Source organism: Triturus cristatus, chromosome 4_2 (genome assembly GCF_964204655.1).
Source record: "Triturus cristatus chromosome 4_2, aTriCri1.1, whole genome shotgun sequence".
Taxonomy (NCBI): domain Eukaryota; kingdom Metazoa; phylum Chordata; class Amphibia; order Caudata; family Salamandridae; genus Triturus; species Triturus cristatus.
The window spans coordinates 255,702,629-255,722,435 of NC_140586.1; the positions used below are offsets into that span (position 1 = coordinate 255,702,629).

The 19,807-nt window shown below is 43.0% G+C and overlaps 1 protein-coding gene across 6 annotated transcripts in view; it reads left to right on the forward strand.

Annotated features, from left to right (window-relative positions):
- Window positions 1–19,807, forward strand: part of PTPRC (protein tyrosine phosphatase receptor type C) — a 623,869-nt gene that overhangs the window by 567,461 nt on the left and 36,601 nt on the right. For all 6 annotated transcript variants that reach the window (XM_085601450.1, XM_085601451.1, XM_085601453.1 and 3 more), the window contains one exon: window positions 42–177. In XM_085601450.1, the coding sequence (XP_085457576.1) occupies window positions 42–177 (136 nt within the window). The remainder of the gene's footprint in view (window positions 1–41; window positions 178–19,807) is intronic.

The window sequence follows — 19,807 nt, forward strand, 5'->3', positions numbered from 1 at the left end:
TTGGTGTCTTTTAACTCGATTGTCTTTTAAATGATTTTCAGTGCTGGTGTTGGGCGCACAGGGACTTATATATCGATTGATGCAATGATGGAGGGTTTGGATAGTGAGAACAGAGTCGATGTCTATGGGTTTGTTGTGAGTTTGCGCCGGCAGCGCTGCCTCATGGTTCAAGTTGAGGTAAGTTCTTAGACAACTATTGGATGCATTTTTTAAAAAAAAATATCTAATTTTTTGCTGTCCTCATTCTAAAAGTGAAACTTAGCACTGAGCGTGAATATTATTGAGTTTTGCTTGCTTAGCACTTGGCAAAACTACCTGTTTTCTGAGCCCAGCTTGCTCTATGAATGTTGTGTTTTTTCATTCCAAAGTTTATTCAGTGGCATTCCAATTTTAAAAATTGTTTTGCATTTTTTCAGTAAATATAAATGCACTCATTTAATTGTATTCTACATGTGTGACTGGGAACATATGGCTCCAGGTGCATCATTGTAGCCTCGCTGACTGTTGGTCAAAGTCCTACAGTAATACATGGCAGAGGAAAGAGCTCTGCCATGTGTGAAACCACACCTGGACAGATTTAAAAAGTCACTCCTTCTTGATTTGCAGCCCACAGGGCAGGGTGCTTAGTATATATAAGTGTGACATACTAAATCTTCAGACAGATGCGTTCTTCCTATGAAGAAAGAGAAGAGGGGGTTTTATTGTACAAGGAAAAGGGGCATTTATGCCTGGCGCTGATTATATTGTATTTTTGCAGTCCTGATTAGGAAAATGCTAAAAACTTAAATAAAGGTTTCTTTGTAATAATTATCCCAAATCTATTTCTATGGTGTAAGTAGAATTTGAGGAGGAGTGAAAAACTTCTAAGCAAGTTGAACAATAGAGCTTCTCCCTGGGACATGGGCCTAGGAGGGGTAGGCAATGCCACCTAACCGGGAATGCAGCAGTTGGAAGGAAACAAGCACTTATGGGCAGGCATAGGGCCAAAGCTGAGACCAGGCTTTTGCATGCTTATGTAAATAAGGGCTTACCTGGAGGAGGCTTTTGAACTAGTGATGCCTCTAAGTCATTCCTCTCTGCTCCCAGAGGGGGTAAAGACTATTCCAGCTCAGTCAGAAGAGGTGAATCTTGATTTAAATAGGAAAAAACACATGAAGGGACTGGAAGCTCAGAAAGCAGGAGCCATAGTTCTACCAATCTGAATAAAAAGCTCCTGTGATAGCTTTCAGGCAAGGAAACATTAATTGCAGCAAAACTGTGATCGCTGGTTGGTGTATATTCTGCAGTTATTGAAACAGGGAATGTCACCAATCACTGGCTAGTGGAGAGGATAAAAATGGCAATCGATTACCAGTTTTTCGGAACACTGTTGGATCTGGGGAAGACTCCAAGTACCTGTGAAAAGGACTAAAGTATATCCTGCTCTACACCTGAACATATGGTGAAAAGGGTTTTCGTGTGGTCAGCTGGCTGACATCTTGTATTTCTTCAGGGAAACAAAAGGCTGAAGAAGGTGTCCAGTGGAAAGTGGACTGCATTGGACCATATAGACGCTCTGTCTGGAAAGAGATCTGGACACCAGGATCCTTTTATGGAAGTCCAGGGGCTGTGGGAGAGACCAAGGGTGAATTTAGCATTTTTGATTGTAAGTGGAAACAAAGGCAGAGAGGTCTACTCTACCTTTGCAGCTGAAACAGGACCCAAACACAAGAGTGGCAGGAAAGTTAAACGTTTTTGAGCTTACGAGCCTGAACGATAACTGAATCCAGCAATGCGCTGCCATCATCTGAGAATCATGACTGCTTTGCTGATCATTTTCCTTGCTGTAGTCTTTGATGCTAGAGTCGTCTCCTGCGTACACTTTCAGTAAGGCTAAAACTGACTTTTAGGTGTGGGGCTACTCACTGAGGAAACACCAAAAATAAATGTTACTGTACTGTACTGGTGAACCCAGCTGTCGCACTTTGCAAGTGTGAAGGGGCAGCAGCAGCACATGGTGCCCCATATTAAGTGGCCTTGGCTGGAGCAGAGGGCCTTGCTGAAGCCAAGGGTCACGGGAGGAACTTTACAGCTATGGTGAAGCAAAGTAGATACACATCCTGTCATTTGGGAGCAACAGTAGGGCACCAGGCAGGCAAGAGGGATGAGTGGAGCAGAGGAGGGCCGTAGAGGTACCAGTGTCATTTTGACATTCTGACAATTGGAGATGGCCGAGGGAGGAGTACAGAGCAGTGAGAAAATGGAGAAGTGGTGATTTACAGTGGGAAGAGCACCCCCGCAGGGGAGAGTGGCAGGTGCCCATGAAGATCCCAGCATCAGTCAAACAGAACTTAACCAGAACACCTGAAGTAGAAAGAGCACTTTCAGCACTAAGGTGGCCATCTTGGAATGGAGCTCAGGTCGTATGATGAAGAGAGAAAATGCAGTGGCGAGTTATAAAACTGAAAAACAATACTTACTGCCTTAAAATAATGCTTACCGGAAATTCCCTTGAAACAGACACTAGACTTCATCTAAGCTGGGTATATTTTTTATTCCAACAAACTTTAGATGAAAAGCTTCACCAGAGCAAGCATTATCTCTACTACCAAGTATGTACCCAAGTAACAGCCATGACTCAATATTGCAATTTGAGTATTAAGAACAAAGTTCACTGTAGGAAATAGTCTACCTGGGACGTTAACAAATCCATACATACTGAATCTTACATCTCTTAAACAGTGGTCCAGATCTTGCGCGTGTTGAAGGCAAAAATCAGTTAGACTGCTTCAATTCTCTGAAGCGTTGCATAAAAAACAAAACCCAAACAGCAGAGTGGCAACATGGCAGACACCTTACTCAATATGTTACTAAAGGCGCTGGCAAACATCAAGGTCTCTATACATTCAGTAGAGACAGTGGTATCGAATACAACATCAAAAGTTCTGCCACTATGTAAAGATTTAACTACTTATCAATGTTCCATGAGAGAAACTGAAAAGTGGGTATCGGAGGTAGAACAGAGACTGGAAACCATCCTGAAAGAGGTCCAAGACAGATGGTACCTACATAGAAAAACTGTCAATCTAGAAGATAGGAGTTAGCAAAATAACTTTGGGATTACTGGAATGCCTGAGAACCTTGAGAATGAGAATATAATAGGGTTCCTCTTCTCATTCATACTGAATCTTCTGACATTTTAATTTGAGCACCCAATGGAATTTCAAAGAGCAAATTGAGTAAAAATACAGTAAGATGCCAAACCATATAAACTCCCACAAATACTGGTGTGCAAGCCAGACAAATCATACAGACAGCAAATAAATACTGTCCTAACCAGTTCGAAAACCATCAAATATATATTGCAGCAGCTTTTCTTACAAAACAAATACGAAGAAGAAAATGTTTTAGCCTTCAGTGCCTATGTAAAAAACAAGATATCATATATTACCTCCTAGAACCAAAAAAGCATGTTAATTATCATTGACAGGAGAATGAGAGAATTTGATGAACTGGATGTGTTAGACCTGGAAAAATTGGTGTGGGTTTCCTCTGTATTTTTGCCTTTACCCCCTGTTATTTTATTTTGCTGGTCTAGAAGCTTTGGGCACTTTGCCACTGCTGTTCAGTGCCAAAGTGCCAGTGCTCCCTCTGAAAATTGTTGTTATGGATTGGTGATTCCATGAATTGGCATATTTGATTTACTAGTCAGTCCCTAGTACAGTGCACTATGTGTGCCCAGGGCCTGTAAATCAAATGCTGCTTGTGGGACTGCAGCACTGATTGTGACACCCATATAAGCAGCCTGTAAATGTAACTCAGACCTGCCACTGCAGTGTCTGTGCGCAGTTTGGTACTGCTATGTCGACCTGGCAAGTGCACCCACTTGCCAGAACCTAACCTTCCCTTTTCTTACATGTGAGTCACCCCTAAGGTAGGCCCAAGGTACCCCTGTGGGCATGGTGCAATGTATGTGAAAGGTAGGACATGCCCTGATGTGTGTGGCATGTCCTGATAGTGAAATAGTGCCAATTTCTTTTTTTTGCTATTGAAAGGCTATCTCTCCCATAGGAGAGAATAGGAGTTTATTTATAACATCTTATAAATATAACTTTCCATTGGGACAAGATAGGAAGGTAAAGTTTAGTATGCCTGAACTCAGACTATAAAGATGCATCTTTTAGTAAGGATGATTTTTACATTCTGTGTTTGAAAATACCACTTTCAAAAAGTAGCTATTTTCTTGGTTAGCCATCCTGTGTGCCTCTGCTAGGTTTGTGTATTGACTCTCTGGCTTTGGAGTGACAGGGGCTGGGGATGTGCAATCTTTTCAGACGGCCACTTGGGGGGTTGTGGTGTGTCCTGCCTATCCAGGGTGAGTCAGGACTGGACTGAATAGACCTGGGCTGCATTCAGAGTAGGGGGATAGATTTATTTCACACCTAAATGGACCTGGTCTGCCTTGGACAATGCTGTGTCCACCTCCTGCCAGGAAGCTGCACCAGAGAGGACACAACACTGGTTTTGACTGGACAAAGTGCTTCTCTGCCACCAGCAAACAAAGGAATTTGGGCTATAAATAGTGGGGCCCAGACCCCTGAACTTTGATCATTTCTGGAATTCAAGAGGAACCTTTGCCAAGGAGAAGAGCTTGAGAAACGGAGGAGAAGTGCTGCCCCTTTGCTGTGTGCTGTCTGGGGTTGATGTGCAGTGGCTGTTTCTGCCAAGGACAGGATAAGGATTTTGCTGTGTGCTGTGTTCCCTGCTTGAGTAAGATCTCCAAGGGCTTGAAGTAGAGCTTGCCTGTAGTTTTTGAAGTCTGAGGAATACAAAGACTTCACCCCCAGCCCCCTTAACTCACTTGCTAAGAGTTCTGACCTGCCAAGTGGTGCCTGCTGCTGTTCTGGGACACTGGAGGTTGTTTCTGGTGTTCGGAGCTGGAAAAGTAACGCAACGAGGAGAAGCGTGAGGCATCCGTACCTGTTTCTGACATATTGCTGAAGAAACCGATGCAGCACCTGCCTGCGGCTCGAGAAATCTCCGCACTCTGCATTGAGTGCACCAATCTACAAAGGCCGAGATCACCACACCTGCTGTGCAGCTGCAAGAACCAACACATCGTGGGACCGCAGCTGAAGAAATCAATGCAGTGTTGTTGCCGCCGCCACATTGAGAACTGATGCATATGCAGTCTCTAGCCCACATACTATTGTCTTCAAGAGACATGCCGACAGAAGCCACTGTATTGTCACTCAATGATGAAAAAGTGTTTGATTGCACAGAATGGGGATATCTTTTTAGGACTTTATGTATAGAAAGACTTGGAGAAGAATTAATATAAAAAGTGAAATGGCTTTACAAACAACCTAGAGCCTAGGTTAACTGTTGAGGTTTCCTCGCTAGAAAGTTTGGGGTTAAATGGGGAAGCAGACAGGGAGGCCTTATCTCTTCCCTGCTGTTTTTATTAGTGATAGAACTCTTTTCAGTGGCAACATGAGCATCTAACAACACTATGGGTTAGACACAGCATTGGGACAAAAAGTTATTTTTTATGATAATGAAATTCATTCATTCATTCATTCAAAAATTCTAAATTCAACTAATAAAAGCCATAAAAGCACAAAATGAAAACACCAAAAACAAATTAATAGAGCAATACAACACAACGGGTACAGTTTACATAAATAGATTTTCCCTAAAACCATATTAAAATAAAGGATAAAATAGATATATAACTTGTTAAAAACAAAGACTATAAAAATTCAGCTTATAGCATTTGTCAGTAGAAAAGAATTCTAGTGCAAAACATCAGGGAAAATACAAATTTAACTAGACAGGAGGCATCTTTCTCCTAATTCTTACAGCGCTGGAAAAATAGCTGGCAACTCAGAAACAAACCATGGGCGAGAAGAGCATCGGCAGATATAGTAATGCTGGTGTTGCTTGGATCAAATGACATAGGCTCAGAAGCAGGGGAATGTATATTTGCACAAAGGGACATACAATTCACAAAAAAGAGTAAAGTGAAAAGTGTCCTGTTCAGAAATATTGTCACATGGATATGGCCTTGAGACTACAGGCTTCAAGAAACCTTTTGGAAAGGCTAGTAGCCAATGGATAAGATTCAATCTGAATCTGGTTAACAGGTAACGATGATGGATGTTATTGGCAAGAGACAATGGTAGGAGTGTGCCTGTGGGCTGGGATTAAGTGTGATGCACGTTCTCACTGTGGGTTTAGTAATTTCCACACCCTCCCTGTCCTCCTGTCGCCTGCCCAGGAACTGAGATTTGATCCTCCTGATGTCAATAGATCGTAACGGTTTAGGGTGTGTGTACAGATCGTGGGAGTCTAGACCTCTCATCTGCTCCGCTATGGACCCTAACCAAGGAATAAGCAGAGCCCCCTCCAGAACCATGCAGTCCTCTATAACATGATGGTTAAGGGTGGGTACTGGGGATGACCAAATTCTCATCCATCGTACTAAATGTGCAACTGCAGTGTGATCAGAAATGTATCCCATGCCAAGCTCCTCGTGCAATGTGAACTCAGGGATGCAGTGGGGGACAGCAAGGAGCCTATGCAAAAATTTATTTTCCACCACTTGCAGATCTTTCACTTCCTTATGTACCTACACGTCACTGCCATAGGAGGCCATTGGAATACATTTTTCCATATACACTTTTAACAGTGCAAGGGTGGGCTTTGATCCCAGTCTTTTTGCAAAGTTCATGCTAGCCCCCACCGTCCTTGCCAAAACTTTCTTTTTGTGTGCTCTCTGTGCAACCCACGACCCGTTGTTGTCAAACAGCACACCTAGGGAGGGGAAGGTTTGGACTTTAGGGAGTTCAGCCCCCCTGCAGCAGAACTTACTCCATGCGGCCTTCTTAGAGCCAATTGTCATGGTATTTGATTTAGAAAAGTTGGTTGCTAGATCAAGCGAGTTCCTAAAATCTATAAAAGCATCTAAAAGTTTTGTAGGTCTACACCTGTCCTTGCAAACAACACTGCATCATCTGCATGCAGAAGTGCGTGCATGAGTTTGGCGCCAGCTCTCAGTATGTCTCTACTAGTAGCCAAGAGGATGTCCCCTAGCTTGTTAATATAAAGTAAACAATAGGGGGGCTAGGATACACCCCTGCCTGATTCCTCTCAAGGCCCAGCCCCAAAATAATTTACCATAACTTGGTATTGCATACTTGCCCACCAACAAATGTAGGTTGAGACACTGGTCTAGTGTCCCTTTTTGCAGCTGATTCTAAGAGGGAGATTGGTCGATAACATGCTGGATCATCCCTCGAGCCATTTTCAAAAATAGGTATAATAGCGGCCATTGACCAGGAAGAGGGAAGATCACAGGAACAGGCCGCAACAAACACTTGTGTCAAAATCCTGGCCCAGCTTAGAGCGTCTGCTTTATACAAATCCGCTGGTACCACATCCGGGCCACCACTTTCCCTCCAACTGTGGCCAGGATAGCTTTTAGTACCTTTTCAGTATTGAAATACAATGGGGCACTATCTATACCAGAGTCCCACTGTATATCGGACCCCCCCTACATCATCCCCACTGAACATCCCCTCAAAGTGTAGAACCCATCTTTCAGCATCTAGGGTGCAATCTGTTTTAGCGTTTGCTGTATCTGAGAAGGGGCTTGTACTGTCTGTCAGCACACGTGTCTTATCAAGTGCCTCCCAGGCCCAGGTCCTAATGATATTCTTCCTATTCTGAATTGCGGATTTATAGGCCCTCCTAGCAGATCTAACCAGTGCCTAATTCCTCTGGCATTGCTTGAGGTTGTGAATTAAATTCCTGTGTGCCCTGGTACAGGTGCCGTCAAACCACTTTAACTCCTTGCGGCCTTTAATCCTGGTTTTAATCATGAGGCCTTTGGATATACACATTTTTATTTAATGGAACGCATCTGAAACCACTCCTGCGATCTCGTATCCATTCCGGACAAAACCTCTTCAGCACACTCTACATATAGGTGAGCAAAAAAAAGTCTCTGGTACCACCTTTGACCATTGATCTTTTGTGCTAAGATCAGAGTTTGGAATGCTCCTACCCTCCCCTACAGAGGCTTCGGTACAGTACTCCAGTTCAAGCATTAGAGGTTTATGGTCACTGTGGGTGGTCCAAGAGACCGTCATCTTTTGTACTACAAGAGCTAGGGGAGAGAAGACCATTATGAAATCAATAGTACTAGAGAGACTCTGCCTACAAAAGTGGGGACTGGTGCATCCGTGCCCAACTGTTCTAGGCAGAACAAGTTATTTGTAGCCAGAAATTCCTCTATTAAATGTCCTGATTCTGTATGTTCAAAGTGGGCCGCTAGAGGTAGAGCATCCATGTGGCCCCTCCCCAAAATGCAGCCCAAATGACAGAGGTGTGTATTAAAGTCACCTAGAATTATGACCTCATAGAACGAGTCGTGCCTCTCACCATATTGTTAAAGGAACCTCTCCAGTGCAATTAAGTGTTCAGTAGCAGAGCTTCTACAACAGGAATTGTAAACATTTACTACTAGCAGAGGGGGGCAATTGGAAAATAATATCTTTATTACGAACAGATGGGCTGAATGGCGACTCTACGGTTCTGATGGAACAAGGGAGTTTAAGTGAGACAAGTAGAAGAAGACCTCCCTTTGGTCTACATGTTATAGATGGAATTGCACATTTAAAATAAGAAGTAAAGCCATCCGGATAACAATTGGCAGTAGTGTCCCACGTTTCATGTGGTGCAATTATGTGAAAACACACTATCAGCCTCTGCCAAGAAATGTCATCGCCTTTACATCTAAGACAAGCTATGTTCCAAGACAAGATCTTCAGGCAAGAAGAATCTGAGAGAATGGAAGTTAGTTTAGGTGGAGAGGTGAAAACATTACCCATCTGCGATACAATACTTGGGACCTGAAGCTCAACCCCAGCAGTCACAACCGTCTAGTGCAACCTGTTCTAGCAGGGGATCAAATCTATTGGTTATGGGAAGTACAAACCTACCATTCTCAGCCTAAGCTATTCTAGGAAGCATTTGGGTAAACTGTCTGGGGCAAATGGAGCGGAAGAGATTAGTTGGATAAAAGTACTGCAGTGGGAAACAACCTTGATTGATGTTTTAGAGGTCTGAATAAAAAAACTCTCAAAGAGTGCTTTAGCATGAGTTGGATGTCTTACATTAATTACTAGACAGTCTCCTGCCATATTTTTCCTAACCCTGTAGCCCACCCAACCCACCCTTCTGGCTATAATGATGTGGGGGGACAGACAGGTCCCATTATCTATGTTGCTGTCACACCAGTGAGTGACCTTATGTATAAGGTCCCTGTGGTTTCTTTTGAGCCTTGGGTGGAGGAGGGAACTCCTGTTAGAATACCCTCTAGATGCACTGACTCCAGATCTAACTCTAGGGAAGTCAAGAGACCTGAACCAAACTTTGGGGTTAAGCTATTGGTCAGTGGAGCGAGTTGAGTCCCCATTGTAGATGCTGCTCCAGTCACATCATTCTTCTGTATAAAGGTGTTCGAATTATTGTTAGAGGCCCGGGTATTCCCATCTCCTTGAGTCTCCCTCTGTTTCCAGAACTTCTTTCGATGGGTCGCCCCATTTGCACTGCCATGTACCTTAGTCGTGGGGGGGTGTAGATCAGGCCCGCATATGTAGATGTATCTGCTCCACTGCCCCCCACAGTCACACGGTTTGTGCCAGACTTTAATAGCTGCTATATTGTCACAGACAAGGTCACTAGCTTCACCTCAATTCCTTCCAACTGTGAGCATATGCAGGATATCAATGTTTTGAACAGGAGTTCGGGCCTGGGAAATAACATGTCTTGTCAACTGTTCCATATCATTTTCGCAAGTAAAAAAAAGGTTTGCCCTGTAACTGAGACCGAGTCACTCTCTTCCCCCCTGTCTTTTTCCTTTTGGTTGGGGGCCCACCGGGGCGGAGTCCTCTTCTACAGTTAACTGCCCATTGTTGGCACCATTAGCGATTGTTGTATAAAGTGCAAGTGCAGGTGAAGATCTAGGGCCAGTGCCGGGCTTTGAGTTCCTGTCAATATCGTAGTTGTCTAATGACAGCAAATCCTGGCTAATCTTGTCTGCTTCAAGTGATAACCTCCTCTCAGTCAGGGCTATCTCATTAGAGATAACGTTGGCTGCCCTGATTAGGAACGAGTCTATAGTAGTGGCATTAGTTTCCCCTGTTTCCCCAGCAGGTAATTTCCTTTTCCCCATTATTCAGGGCGTACAACAAATGCTCTGAGTCTAAATGCCCCCCCCCAAGCACGTTATACGGTGCTCATGGGACAGGGCAATGGAAGTGTGTAACACTAGCACAAATCACAACAAGCATTGGCATAACCAATAGGTCACGCCTTTGGGGCGTTATAAGTGTTTAGATAGAGCTATTGGCTTTGTTAACGTTTTTAATATGTGTGGTAGAGCATTGTGAATGTTGTCCAGCAAGGCCTATGTAAATAAGCAAGCAGGTGTGTATACTGCACATTGAGGACCGACCTGCTTCGAAGCGCTTGTGCGTTTTCCTGTAAAGACTGTACTCCCGAAATAAGACAAAAGCAGAATTCCCAACATGGAAATTGGGATGGTTTCCTGGCAGGCCTTTAATTGTGAAAATGCAATAGGGTAGGGGAGAACAGCGACAACAGCACAGTACATCTAAGGGCAGGATATAAACCCCGAACTCTGACTTGCTCTGCCTCAGCCCCGTCAGCCTTTCAGAAGCAATGTCCTGTTCTGATTTGCCTAGACTCCCTGTATCCACCAACAACTTTCACTGTGAAACAAAATGTGTTTTTGTACAGCAGCAGCATGCTAGAGGTCTGAAACTGGTGTTCACGCCTTTCCTCATTTTAAAACTCAGGATAAAAGTGTAAGCGAGCCTGTGGCGCGAGAGAGCTATATTTGGCCTCAGAGGCCCCCAACCTGAGGTATGGGAGTACAGATCTAGAAAACAGGAGAGGACAAGCAAGAACAATACCTGGTATCAACAGAACTATATCTGAGGTCATAAGATCCCGGCTCGATAATAGGCGCAATGCTCTTTCATTCACGGAAATCGAGTTCCATTGATGAACGCGGTCTGCTGAGGCCGGTGTCCTGCAGCATGCTTGGTAATGCATACATGGGCGGCAGATTAAAATACAAAAAAAGCTTGGGGTTCTCGTTGAAATCCCAGGGAGTAAAGAGCGGGCATGCACTGTTGTGGAAGCGGTAAGGTGGTGTGGGCATGGGCACGGGGAGATTAAGAGCAGCACAGCGGGTGCCAAAGGAAGGTTTCATGGCAAGGAAATGAGCAGAGACAGGCAAGCGGTCGCGAAAGTGAATGCGACCGCACTAATTTGAAACATAATCCACAACAGATGGCACCCTGGCGTCACTGCTCGCTCCCGCAAGCTGGATGCCGTGGGAGTAAATATTTACTGAAAAAGGTGGGACATACACCCACCTTTGGCCAATTGCGTGCTTTCATTTTTGAAAGCCACACGCAAAGGCCAATACAATGTGTGGAAAATCGAAAGCCGCACGCATGAGTTTCAGAAAGACTGGAGTGATTCCAAGAGGCCTTCTCCTAGAGCAGCGCATGTGCGCTGCGCTAGGCTAGACCTAAAAAGGAAGCAAGACTGCCAGCTGGAGAATAAAGGACATAACCAGAATTTAGGATTGTAACAGAATAAGTAAGCACACAGTACCTTAGTCCTTTACGGCAAAACAAAGAGACGTGGCCCAGCCGAGCCACGATCGGCCACGGACGGGTGCAGACGGGTCTGCTCTTGGCCCGGGTGCATCCTGCGCATGTCCCGTGCTGCTGGAGCCCTGATGGGTACTTATCAAGCTCCTCCTGGCACGAAAACAGTCGGCAGCGTTCTGCCTCCTGCGGCTTCCTGCCGCAATGGGAACTGTGGCTTCTGGTCCACCCCAATCAGCAACAGCAGCTCCCTCCCTGCAGGAGCCGTGATGGGTTCTTATCACGTGCCTCCTGCCGCAAAAACAGCCTGCAGCATTCTGCCTCCCGCGGCTCCCTGCTGTGATGGGAATTGTGGCTTGTGGCCTGCCCGAATCAGCAACAGCGGCTGCCTCCCCGCAGGAGCCCTGATGGATTCTTATCAGGCACCTCCTGGCGCGAAAACAGCCGGCAGCATTCTGCCTCCTGCAGCTCCCTGCTGTGATGGGAACTGTGGCTTGTGGTCCGCCCCAATCAGCAACAGCGGCTCCCTCCCTGCAGGAGCCCCGATGGGTTCTTATCAAGCGCCTCCTGGCCCGAAAACAGCCGGCAGCATTCTGCCTCCCGCGGCTCCATGCTGTGAGGGGAACTGTGACTTGTGGTCCGCCCCAAGCAGCAACAGCGATAATGCTGACTCTTTCCTGACTGGATAAATCTCTGTCAGCCCTAATGATGTTGAGCAAAGACTTCTCCAAGTTTTCTGGGTATAAAATTCCATGGAACAAATGCGAGGATTTACCGTTCTTGAAAGACACTACAATAGAATATGATACTTCGGCATTATACCTAAATAGAGGGCTACAAAATATTAGCAACAATAAATTAGATCCCTTCATACTCAGCACAGAAAATTACATGGCACATTGGAAGCAACGGAATTCATCACTTTGGGGGAGTGTACAAACATTCAAAATGACAGTAGACCAAAGATACAATGATGTATTTGGCATGAAGTCCCTTGAACCAAATAGACAGTGACAGTAAATCCTTTGCTGGGCAAGGAACCTACCACAATTGAAAGCCACTAAGCTACATGCACACACTGACTATCGCACATGAGAAGCTAATAACTAGCACATCATCTATTACAGTTGATACACTGCCTTCAGAGACGTGAAGACCCAGCCCTCTGGTCGCAATGGGAAAAAAACATATTGGGGAGAAATAAAGAACTTGATGCAGTTCACACACACAAAAAGCCCCAGAATAATCCACAGACCAAATACTCCTGACCATGTTTGCCGATTGGAATCATGCACATAAATTATATATTGCAATACAGACAGCTTGCCCATTGTTTATCTAATGAACTTGGCACACAAAGTGTAATATTACACGTTACCCATTAAATCTTAACTAAAACATGGGGAAATTACAAGGGAGTGATATCTGTCCTACATAGTATACTAAAGTTTAATCACATTCTCTCCTCCTCACAACAGCAAGGACTACTGAGGTGAAAATACTCCACGAAAGATTGGTCCAATATATTAGTATTACAAGACAAATATATAAGGAAAGTAAGATTGAAATTCCTCTATTTTTTCATTCCACAATGAATGTTGGAGGTTTAAAGAACCTAGATATGACAGCTTATATATTTTCTGGCATTGATGTACTTTCCAGATCTATTGGACTGGTGTCTGTCACCAACTAGACAATATGTTACACTCAAATCAGCCCCTCTAGCACTACTGCAAGATATTACCTGATGTAAGTAGTTTCAGTGCGTAGAAGCAGATGGCTAGCACCAGCACTTGCAACAGCCAATCAATGTATTTTACCACACTGGCAAACTTTATCGATACGAACACTAGCGGAATGGATCCCAGAGATGAGCTGGAGATTCATGGAGATTGTCATCTACACAGTAAATGACCAAATATGCAGATTTGAGCAGCCATGGACATCATATCTGATCAGCGAGCAAGATAACACCTATCAATGTCGTTGACTCTATGTAATTTTAAATAAGCCAGGCCTATGTTTGAAGGACACTTCAACTTTGAGTTATCATCAGTCTTATAGACTATTCTATCTATGGCACTAGACCACACCCCAAAGGGATTCTCCTAGAAGGCTATTGATTTATGGTAATAGGGAAGATGAATGGAAGGAACAAGCAAATCTATGTTAGAAGGCCAAGAATAATGCATAGGGTGATTCTAGATTGCAAGGGCTCAAGAAGTTGTGGGGAAGACAATTGAACTAAGGCGAGTGTTGCACTAGGGGTCATGAGGGATACTTTCAGTTGGATTTTATCTTTATATTGCCTGCTATTTTCAAATGTATTGTTTTAATTGCGCATTATATGTTCTAAGAATATATGAATCCATATGCTAACTTGGAAATCATTTCAAATACTTTACCACAAACAGTCATTTTATATCTTGGTTCAACTCTGCTTACTAGATACACTTCATTGTTAATATTTGTTGATAAACAAACTTTATTGAATATGATTTGTGGAACTAACTACAATGATCAATAAAGAATTATTGCCAAAAAATTATAATAATAAAAATTATATTTAACGTTTATAACACCATTGCTTCTACGGTCATTTTGTGACATAAAAATTATATCTGTGGTTTCCTTAACTGACTTTTACAATTTGTATTTCTTTTTGCCTGTTGAATTCTTTTAATGTTTGTAAATTTGACTGAATATGTTATTGTATTGCTTCTTGACTTTAACGATCTTCAGCATTGTTTGAACCTTGCGTTTTTCCAGGCAAAAGGTTACTGTTTGCGCCATAGCTACCAGTAATTAAGCAGAGTTTTATTAGTGAACAGCGTTGTAACCCAGCCAGGCATTTTCAAATTAAGCTGATGAAGCATCCACCTAACAAATTAAGAATTTATTTTCTCACATATACTAAAAACAATTTATAAAGAAAATATCAATTGATGCACGTATCCATATGGCTTTTTATAAAAATTTTAATTGAACAATGGTGCTTAGGAATTGGCAAATTTAATCCACTTAAAGGCAAACAAGTTAGGTCTCGTTTTCTAATTTTTGATGCAGTTGATTGCGACCCACCCCGCACCAGGAGACAATGTAAAATACGAAATAAATGGTTTGTAAAAATATAATCCATTGGAGAAAAAAATAAGCTGAGTCTGTTAAAACGTTTATACACAGTTACAAAACCGCAGATTTGGGAGATTTTCACCCCAATTTGAAAAACAAATTAAGTAATTGCCTGGTCAATCAATTCATATTGCCATCCACCCAATTTAAAATTTAAACAAGCATTTGCAATGCAATAGGTCTCGCATTTCCGAGAGTTTGAGCTATTGGCATTGTAAATGATAATCACTTTTATTTATGTGCTGTTTATAAAACAGATCAATAAAAGGCATTGTCATTTACAATGCAAATATCTTAAACTCTCACAAATTCGAAACCTATTGCATTGCAAATGCCAGTTCTGTGCTATAAAATTAGGAGTGTGTGTGTCCTGTGCAGCAGGCAGGACAAAGCTATTTGAGAAAATAGTGCTCAGAAGCTGTAATTAAAGTCTACCGAGTAACAACACTCGTAACAGGTAACTGGTGAACTTGGAATTACACCTGATACAATGGGGCTCTGCAATTTGGCTTTGTAACTTCCGTTTGGCTGTGGTTTTAATGTTTTATAAAATGTGCACATCTCTTTGTACGCACCTGAACTTTACATGATCTTCCCTATCAGCTGGAGTTATTATTTATGCCCAGGCTGATCAGGTTGCCTCGACTGGTTTTAATGTTTACTTCATTGGCAATGTTTCGATGCTGTGAGGGTTAACTTATGATGGTCTTCTATGTATGTTTAATTTTTGTCTTTTTTGGCCTGTTTGGCTGAATAAAGCTCTTTTTGAATTGACTCTGATCCAGCCCACAAACTGTAGGGTGCACTCAAAGTCAAAGTAGCAGCACTTCATTAAGAAAGGGAGAGTAGCAGCACTTGATTAAGAAGGGGAGAGTAGTAGCACTTTATTAAAAAAGGGATAGTAGCAGCACTGTATTAAGAAAGGGAGAGTAGCAGCACTTCATTAAGAGAAGCAGCATTTCATTAAGAAAAGCAGCATTTCATTAAGAAAGGGAGAGTAGCAGCACTTCATTAAACAGAGAAGCAGCACTTCATTAAACAGAGTAGCAGCACTTCATTAAACAGAGTAGCAGCACTTCATTAAACAGAGAAGCAGCACTTCATTAAACAGAGTAGCAGCACTTCATTAAGAAAGGGAGAGTAGCAGCACTTCATTAAGAAAGGGAGAGTAGTAGCACTTCATTAAGAAAGGGAGAGTAGCAGCACTTCATTAAGAAAGGGGGAATAGCAGCACCTCATTAAGAAAGGGAGAGTAGCAACACTTCATTAAGAAAGGGAGAGTAGCAGCACTTCATTATGAAAGGGAGAGTACAGCACTTCATTAAGAAAGGGAGAGTAGCAGCACTTAATTAAGAAAGGGAGAGTAGCAGCACTTCATTAAGAAAGGGAGAATAGTAGCACTTCTTTAAGAAAGGGAGAGTAGCAGCACTTCATTATGAAAGGGAGAGTACAGCACTTCATTAAGAAAGGGAGAGTAGCAGTACTATATTAAGAAAGGGAGAGTAGCAGACTTCATTAAGAAAGGGAGAGTAGCAGCAACTCATTAAGAAAGGGAGAATAGCAGCACCTCATTAAGAAAGGGAGAGTAGCAACACTTCATTAAGAAAGGGAGAGTAGCAGCACTTCATTATGAAAGGGAGAGTACAGCACTTCATTAAGAAAGGGAGAGTAGCAGCACTTAATTAAGAAAGGGAGAGTAGCAGCACTTCATTAAGAAAGGGAGAATAGCAGCACTTCATTAAGAAAGGGAGAGTAGCAGCACTTCATTATGAAAGGGAGAGTACAGCACTTCATTAAGTAAGGGAGAGTAGCAGCACTTAATTAAGAAAGGGAGAGTAGCAACACTTCATTAAGAAAGGGAGAGTAGCAGCACTTAATTAAGAAAGGGAGAGTAGCAGCAACTCATTAAGAAAGGCAGAGTAGCAGCACTTCATTAAGAAAGGGAGAGTAGCAGCACTTCATTATGAAAGGGAGAGTACAGCACTTCATTAAGAAAGGGAGAGTAGCAGCACTTAATTAAGAAAGGGAGAGTAGCAGCACTTCATTAAGAAAGGGAAAGTAGCAGCACCTCATTAAGAAAGGGAGAGTAGCAGCACCACATTATGAAAGGGAGAGTAGCAACACCTCATTAAGAAAGGGAGGGTAGCAGCACTTCATCAAACAGAGAAGCAGCACTTCATTAAACAGAGTAGCAGCACTTCATTAAACAGAGAAGCAGCACTTCATTAAACAGAGTAGCAGCACTTCATTAAACAGAGTAGCAGTACTTCATTATGAAAGGGAGAGTAGCAGACTTCATTAAGAAAGGGAGAGTAGCAGCACCTCATTAAGAAAGGGAGAGTACAGCACTTCATTAAGAAAGGGAGAGTAGCAGACTTCATTAAGAAAGGGAGAGTAGCAGCACCTCATTAAGAAAGGGAGAGTACAGCACTTCATTAAGAAAGGGAGAGTAGCAGAACCTCATTAAGAAAGGGAGAGTAGCAGCACTTCATTATGAAAGGGAGAGTACAGCACTTCATTCAGAAAGGGAGAGTAGCAGCGCTTAATTAAGAAAGGGAGAGTAGCAGCACTTCATTAAGAAAGGGAGAGTAGCAGCACTTCATTAAGAAAGGGAGAGTAGCAGCACTTAATTAAGAAAGGGAGAGTAGCAGCACGTCATTAAGAAGAGTAGCAGCACTTCATTAAGAAAGGGAGAGTACAGCACTTCATTAAGAAAGGGAGAGTAGCAGCACTTCATTAAGAAAGGGAGAGTAGCAGCACTTCATTATGAAAGGGAGAGTACAGCACTTCATTAAGAAAGGGAGAGTAGCAGACTTCATTATGAAAGGGAGAGTAGCAGTGCCTCATTAAGAAAGGGAGAGTACAGCACTTCATTAAGAAAGGGAGAGTAGCAGCACCTCATTAAGAAAGGGAGAGTAGCAGCACTTCATTAAGAAAGGGAGAGTACAGCACTTCATTAGGAAAGGGAGAGTAGCAGCACTTAATTAAGAAAGGGAGAGTAGCAGCACTTCATTAAGAAAGGGAGAGTAGCAACACTTCATTAAGAAGAGTAGCGGCACTTCATTAAGAAAGGGAGAGTACAGAACTTCATTAAGAAAGGGAGAGTAGCAACACTTCATTAAGAAAGGGAGAGTAGCAGACTTCATTAAGAAAGGGAGAGTAGCAGCACCTCATTAAGAAAGGGAGAGTAGTAGCACCTCATTAAGAAAGGGAGAGTAGCAGCACCTCATTAAGAAAGGGAGAGTAGCAGCACCTCATTAAGAAAGGGAGAGTAGCAGCACTTCATTAAGAAAGGGAGAGTAGCAGCACTTCATTGTGAAAGGGAGAGTACAGCACTTCATTAAGAAAGGGAGAGTAGCAGACTTCATTATGAAAGGGAGAGTAGCAGCACCTCATTAAGAAAGGGAGAGTACAGCACTTCATTAAGAAAGGGAGAGTAGCAGCAACTCATTAAGAAAGGGAGAGTAGCAGCACTTCATTATGAAAGGGAGAGTACAGCACTTCATTAAGAAAGGGAGAGTAGCAGCACTTCATTAAGAAAGGGAGAGTAGCAGCACTTCATTAAGAAAGGGAGAGTAGCAGCACTTCATTAAAAAGAGTAGCAGCACTTCATTAAGAAAGGGAGAGTACAGAACTTCCTTAAGAAAGGGACAGTAGCAACACTTCATTAAGAAATGGAGAGTAGCAGACTTCATTAAGAAAGGGAGAGTAGCAGCACCTCATTTAGAAAGGGAGAGTAGCAGCACTTCATTAAGAAAGGGAGAGTAGCAGCACTTAATTATGAAAGGGAGAGTAGCAACACTTCATTAAGAAAGGGAGAGTAGCAGCACCTCATTAAGAAAGGGAGAGTAGCAGCACCTCATTAAGAAAGGGAGAGTATCAGCACCTCATTAAGAAAGGGAGAATAGCAGCACCTCATTAAGAAAGGGAGAGTAGCAGCACTTCATTAAGAAAGGGAGAGTAGCAGCGCCTCATTAAGAAAGGGAGAATAGCAGCACTTCATTTAAAAGGGAGAGTAGCAGCACTTCATTAGGAAAGGGAGAATAGCAGCACCTCATTAAGAAAGAGAGAGTAGCAACACTTCATTAAGAAAGGGAGAGTAGCAGCACCTCATTAAGAAAGGGAGAGTAGCAACACTTCATTAAGAAAGGGAGAGTAGCAGCATCTCATTAAGAAAGGGAGAGTAGCAGCACTTCATTATGAAAGGGAGAGTAGCAGCACTTCATTAAGAAAGGGAGAGTAGCAGCACTTCATTAAGAAAGGGAGAGTAGCAGCACTTCATTGAGAAAGGGAGAGTAGCAGCACTTAATTAAGAAAGGGAGAGTAGCAGCACCTCATTAAGAAAGGGAGAGTATCAGCACCTCATTAAGAAAGGGAGAATAGCAGCACCTCATTAAGAAAGGGAGAGTAGCAGCACTTCATTAAGAAAGGGAGAGTAGCAGCGCCTCATTAAGAAAGGGAGAATAGCAGCACTTCATTTAAAAGGGAGAGTAGCAGCACTTCATTAGGAAAGGGAGAATAGCAGCACCTCATTAAGAAAGAGAGAGTAGCAACACTTCATTAAGAAAGGGAGAGTAGCAGCACTTCATTAAGAAAGGGAGAGTAGCAGCACTTCATTGAGAAAGGGAGAGTAGCAGCACTTAATTAAGAAAGGGAGAGTAGCAGCACCTCATTAAGAAAGGCAGAGTAGCAGCACTTCATTAAGAAAGGGAGAGTAGCAGCACTTCATTATGAAAGGGAGAGTAGCAGCACTTCATTAAGAAAGGGAGAGTAGCAGCACCTCATTAAGAAAGGGAGAGTAGCAGCACCTCATTATGAAAGGGAGAGTAGCAGCACCTCATTAAGAAAGGCAGAGTAGCAGCACTTCATTAAGAAAGGGAGAGTAGCAGCACTTCATTATGAAAGGGAGAGTACAGCACTTCATTAAGAAAGGGAGAGTAGCAGCACTTCATTAAGAAAGGGAGAGTAGCAGCACCTCATTAAGA